This window comes from Numenius arquata, chromosome 27 (assembly GCF_964106895.1).
Source record: "Numenius arquata chromosome 27, bNumArq3.hap1.1, whole genome shotgun sequence".
Taxonomy (NCBI): domain Eukaryota; kingdom Metazoa; phylum Chordata; class Aves; order Charadriiformes; family Scolopacidae; genus Numenius; species Numenius arquata.
The window spans coordinates 2,732,648-2,738,839 of NC_133602.1; the positions used below are offsets into that span (position 1 = coordinate 2,732,648).

General features: G+C 56.8%; 1 protein-coding gene across 1 annotated transcript; it reads left to right on the forward strand.

Moving 5' to 3' along the window:
• The first annotated feature begins 587 nt into the window (after positions 1-587).
• Positions 588-5,494, forward strand: MCL1 (MCL1 apoptosis regulator, BCL2 family member). Its single transcript, XM_074164544.1, has 3 exons — positions 588-1,194; positions 3,015-3,262; positions 3,746-5,494. The coding sequence occupies exons 1-3, from the start codon at positions 588-590 to the stop codon at positions 3,860-3,862; spliced, it is 972 nt and encodes a 323-aa protein (XP_074020645.1). The 3' UTR covers positions 3,863-5,494.
• Positions 5,495-6,192: the final 698 nt, after the last annotated feature.

The window sequence follows — 6,192 nt, forward strand, 5'->3', positions numbered from 1 at the left end:
CCCTGCGTGTGCCAGGGCTTCTTCAGTCCTGCTGGCAGCACGCTCACAGCCTTGCTGGGGGTTGCTTTGAGCTGCAACAAACAGAAAGAAAACAGGGGCTGAAGCAGGGGAGGGAGATGCTGCCCCGGATAACGATGGTGCCAGCTGCGAGGACTGCATGCCCTGTGCTGGGGCGGGGGGCTGCGGTGGGTCCAAGCTTTGCCAGTGGGACGTGGGGCGCTGCACCCCCGTGGTGCCGGGGGGTGCCGGCACGGCGGTACCCGCACTGCTGGGGGGCTGCTGCAGGGGACCGAGAAGGGCCGGGGCCCACAGCAGGGCCGGGCAGCACTGGCGGGAGGGGGGGGGGGCGGAACGGGACTGGACGACGACCTGGTGTGGAGCCCGGGCGAGGGGGGGGGCGCCTCTTTCCGCCTTTTTCACCCCAAATAGACACGGCCGTGCAAGGCGTGACCCCTACCCGCCCTCCCGCGCAGGCCGGAAGCAGAGCCTCGCCCCGCCCCCACACGCCCCGCGACGCGTCATCGCCGCCATATAAGCTGCAGCGACGCTCGCGCCCGCAAAGCTGAGAGTTGCCGGGGCCGGGCGCCATGTTTGCTGTGCAGCGGAACGCAGTCATCGGCTTCAACCTCTACTGCGGCGGTGGCCCGGCCCTGGCGCCTGCTTCCCCGGGGGGGCCGGCCCCGCCGCCGCCGCCCGCCGCGGCCCCCGCCGCTGCCGCCGCTGAGGTACCGCGGGCCCTGATTGGCTCGGTGGGGGCCTGGGCCCCCGCCAGCCGCCCCGAGGCCCCCCGCGGACTGATTGGCCCGGCCGCGGCTCCCCGCGCGCTGGTTGGCTGCAGCGCGGCCCCCCGCCCGGCGGTGCCCCCCGCGGCGCGGCCCGGCGTGCTGTGGCGGCCCGAGGAGGAGCTGGATGGCTGCGAGCCCGAGGCCGAACGCGGCCCCGGCGGGGACTCGCTGCCCGGCACCCCGCCCGGGCCGCCCGACGGGCTGCGGCAGGACTCGCTGGAGCTTATCAGCCGCTACCTGCGGGAGGCCGCGGGCGAGGCCCAGCCTCCTACCAAGAAGCTGTTCCCGGGCCTGCTGGGTGGGCCCGGCCGGCCCGGCGGTTCGGCCGATGCCGTGATGGAGAAGGCGCTGGAGACGCTGCGGAGGGTCGGCGACGGCGTCATGCAGAAACACGAGCTTGCCTTCCAGGGTGGGTGGTGGCTCTCCCGTCGGCGGGGGCGGGGAACGGGCGGTGTGCGTGGTGGGGGCGCTGCGCTGCGGTCCCGCCGGGCAGCGGGGCGGGAGGCCGTGGGCCGGCCTGGGTCCCACTTCCCCTCCCCGGGAGGCGAGTTACAGGCCCCCGTCCCAGTGGGAGAGGTTCGGGGTGGGCACAGGGATGCGGGTCCCCGGGACATCCGGGCCCCGTGTCTGCTTCCTCTGCCGTCCATGTTCGGCCTCGAGGTGGGTGGGCTGCAGGCTGCTGTACGGCAGGGACGTGGAGAGGCCTAGGCCGGGGCTGAAGTAAGGCCTTAGCGCCCCCCCCTTCCCAGCAAGAAGGGGGCGGGGGGCGCCTGAGCTTTGGGCCGGGTCATTTACCGGATGGGATGTGGCCCTGGTTTCGAGGGAGTTAAAACAGCTGAGAAGTGATTAAAAATGAAACTGAACTTTGTTCAATTGGGAGGTGGAAAAACCACTGGTAACGTGTGCAGAGGAGATAATCTAGTTACAGATTAGCCCCAGTTCCTCCTTGTGTCCTGCTTCGCTCAGCATGACTATATGCAAATAATCCCAAGTGTACAAAGATTAGTTAGCTCAGGAGTTTAAGCTCATCATACCTCTGGCTCGGGTAGAACAGAGTTTCTGGGGGAGAAATTCTCCCAGACAATGTGCTTGGGTTATAGCTATTTTAATATATTTTACCCAGTTCCGATGAGTCCTAGAATAGCCACAGAAACTTGAACCCCGGTGCTTGGGTTTGGAAGAGCAGGTGTCCTGGGAATGGTTTCTAAGTGAGAACTGGTGATTTTGACCTGGTTTTATCTAACTCAGAAATGAGCTGTTTTGTGGCTAGGCTGAGCACTCACGATAGTGGGGCCAAGCTCCTGGCCTCAGGGCTCGTACTGGAACTGCTTGCAGCACACCACACCATGTCTGATCCCAGATCAGGATGGTGCCTGACACAGAAGGGTAGTGTCTGCATTTCCTTCTGAGATGGTGTGTGGTGAAAGGCCTTCCTTTGCAGGAGGATGTTCCACTTTTGCATTTAAAAAAAAAAAGTCTTCAGTTTCTTCCTTGTGTCCTTAGCTGTGCTGAGGTAAAAGACTGTGGGTTCAGTTACCCTGGCCAAAGTCATGGATGTGCTAGTTCAATGAGCTGGACTTGGGAGAAACGTTCAGACCAACATGAGTTGGTACTGATATCTGAGGCTTCTGTAGGGACGCTTACCTTCATGTGTGCAGAAAAGGAACTGGCTTCAGAAAGGCTTCTTGTTAGTTTGAGCAATAACAAGCAATGCCTTTCAGTTTCATAAAGGCTTTGTCTTGTTTGCTTATTCATGAGATGGCACTGCAGGTCAAACTGGGGAGTTCACTAAAAACTTGTTGTTCCGGTCACTAAAACCACCTGAATAAAACAACAATGTGGCTGCCTGGCTGTAGGTGACTGTCCTGCGTTTTGGCTTGAGGAGCAGGACTCGCTCCAGGCTGCAAACCAACTTCTGGGCTGTGGTTCTGACACTGCGGGGCTTTAAAGCCCTTGTGAGATAGTGGAGTGTGACATGCACAGAGCCAGCAGCTGTGCCTGAGGTGGGGAGGAAGGAACTAGAAATGGATTATGGGCTCTTTTTTGTCTGTCCCAGGTGAGTGTGAGCAGCTGAGCCCTCTGTGGAAGGAGGCAGATGCTTGCTCTCTATCACTGACACTTGGCGGTGACTTACGCCTTTTGGACCTAGAGTGTGGGTGCTGTGTCTTCTCCTGGTGCAGGGTATTTGGTGTCGTGTGTGCCTGCCTCTAAACCAGCATCTCTTAGCAGGAATGCTGCGGAAGCTGAAAATCCAGAAAGAGGAAGATCTGCAGTCAGTATGTGAAGTGGCTGCCCACGTGTTCAGTGATGGAGTAACAAATTGGGGTCGAGTGGTGACGCTCATCTCCTTTGGTGCCTTTGTTGCAAAACACCTGAAAAGCATAAACCAGGAGAGGTGCATCAGCTCGCTGGCAGGGATCATCACGGATGCGCTTGTCTCGTCTAAACGCGAGTGGCTGATGAGCCAGGGAGGCTGGGTGAGTCACTGCCTGTACCGAACACTGTGAGCTTTTCGGAACAATCCAATATTTTCCCATTTCTGTGACCTTCTCACTGACAACCACATGTGTAAGTGAAGCACAGAGATGACTCACTGCTCCAGTTAAAACCACAGGGTTTTTTATAGCCACACCCAGCTGGAGTTTTGGTGTTTCAGGAGCTCCTTAAAATGAGCTGTCTGAAGCAGTCCTGACCTAAAAATGTGGCCCCCCCAGCATGGAGGGGGTGGCGTTCCCAAAGCTGAGTCAATCCTGGGTGCTCTGAGCTTGCTTGAAGCTGGTTCACAGCCAGTTGCTGCCTCTGTGGGGTGGTCTGGTCATAATGAGGCTGGGGGAATGCACTCGGTGGATGTGCTGGGCAGGCTGTGCTCCATCCTACTCTGCCAGGAAAAAAGGCTTTCCCTGCCTTCCTGCCAAAGAAAGGTGGCTGGCAGGGCAATGACTTTCCCTTCTTTCTCCTAGGAGGGCTTTGTTGACTTCTTTCGAGTCGAGGACCTGGAAAGCAGCATCAGAAATGTACTGATGGCGTTTGCAGGTGTGGCTGGACTGGGAGCAAGCTTGGCCTACATGATCCGATGAGCCAGGGTATGCTGCAGAGGGACAAAACTCTGGGTGGACTGGCTCTGTTTGGGGCTGGTGAGCTGATCACTTCTTCCTGTGAGTTCTTATGAAGCTGGACTTGAGTGACCTAAGGAATATCTAGGCATTCCCTGAGCAATCCTTTCCTAAGAAGGAAGGTGTGGTCCGGTCAGATTGTGGCTACTGATGAGGATTTATTGCTTTGGGAACAGAAAGTGGAAGAATTGATATTCTACTTCCTTCAAGAGGATGATGACAGAAAGCTCAAGTGGACTACTTCAGTTCTATGCTGGAGGGAATTGATCTGCTTAGCAGGAAGCCAGTGAGCACCAGCAGCTCTTGTCTGGACTGAAGCCTCCTGGGCTTGGCACAGCAGCTGTGCATGGAGCAGATGTTTCAGGGTTGTGGTTGTGGGGTTCTGGAAATAGCAGCTTCTGCTGCTGGTGTCCTGCCTAAGCTTGTGGCTTTTCTGTTGGAGCAGAAGCATTGAATGATGGTGTTGTATGAGCCTCCGCCTACCCCCAGGTGTGCAGGCAAGCAGGCCTTTGGCCACTGCTGGCTCTGCACGCATCCACCCTCCAGAAGCAGTAGAGCCATGCTAGCAGCCGAGATGTGTGCCCTGCTGCCAGAACATGAGTGCTGGAGACCCCATGGCCCCTTCTTCCCCACAGCAAGGCTTCAGCCTGGTCACTGAGCAGGCAGAGGAGAGGCCGGGGCTTGGGGTGGTGATGACAGCCAGCTGCGGTGCAGCTGCATGGGCCTGTCTGGCTGAGCTCAGCGACACCGATGCAACTTGCCACACACAGGCAGTTTAAAAATAGGCAGTGTGTTTGTAAGTATGTAAAACCCCACACAGGGTGGGGAGGCTATAGAGAACTTGTAAATATCTATAAATCTGTAGAATATGTACATTTTTACAGAGATAATGATACAAAAAGGAGGAATTTTGAATGTGGTAGAACTGCTTGTTGGTGCACTCTACTTCATTCCTCATGTGAAGTAGCATTTTTGTGGTGAAGCCTTCTCCTGCCTTGACTCCAAACGAGCCTTTCTCTGATGTACTTGAGCAACATTGCCAGGGAGTGTAACAAGGATCAGTGGCCTGGTGGACTGTCATTGTGCCCATGGCTTGCTGGCAACAGTTTATGTTTCTGTTTATTTTAATCTTTTTGGTTATTCTAGCCCTTGTAGTGGGTGGGGAGCTGTGGAAGTTGTTATCGGTCACTTCCTTGCCTTCCCTTCATTTTGATCCTCTAAGCCGCGAGTTGAACGAAGCTGATGTTTGAATGTAATTGTTCCGGAGCAGAATAAAACTCACTGGCTCAGATCTGTGGCTTGTGCAAGTCCATCAGTGCCAGCCCTGGCCTTGGTCCCTGGTCTCCAGCTGGTAGTGTTGCTTCTTGGTGGGCTTCCAGTGCTTGTCTGCCTTGTGCCCTCCAGCTGTGGACTGGTTGGTTCTCCACTGTGTGGGACCAGGTCCTGCACAGCAAGGAACATTCTCGTCCATGGTGCTTGACCTGCGGCCTGAATGATGCCTGATGGAAACCCAAGTGGAGAGCTGAAAGATGGTGCTATTATCAGGCTTGCTTGTTTGCTCAACAAGCACTTAGTCAATAAATGTCTCTTGTTCTCAATCCTCTAGTATAAAACTTGCTGTTTCCTGCAACAAGTTGCTGACGTGCTAAATGCTCCTTCTCTGCTTTGCTGGTGTGGGCCTGTTTGCACGGATGCTGCCTGTGGGCACCTCGCAGCCTCGTGCTTATTAGAAAGCCTCTGTGGGCTGTGGAAAACTGCTCTGGGTGTTCTGTGTTGCCTGTCGGGGCTCCCCAGAGCTGCTTTGTGCTGAAATGCTCTTTTCCTTCTCTATGTACGTGGGTGGGGAAAGTCCACAAAGTGCCTTGTGCTCAGTGCCTGCACGCTCCAAAACAACTCTTCTTGCGGTGCCCAAAGTGTGCTGCACCTCTGGGTGCCTGGCTCATCAGCCTCTGGTCAGTGAGGCAGGGGCCCGCAGTCCTGAGGGGAGGGGACCTTCCTGCAGCCCTGGGGTGATCTCTGCTCTTCCCCTCTTCCAAGGGGAGAGACACGCTCTGTGTCGTCTAGCATTCCTCTTGTCCCTTCTGCGGCAGAGCAAGCTGATGTTGCAGTTGCTTTGGCCTTTTTGGGGGGCCCTGCTCCCCCAGACTGCTCCCTGCCCTGTGGCTCCCAAGTTTTGATTCCCGCTGGTGTGGATGGAGGAAGTGCATAGCCTGGCTACGTGCAGGCATCGCTTGGGCAGTGCTGTGATGAACAGCTTCCTCCTGCCAGGACCTGCTCTGCTGTGGGAGTGGTGG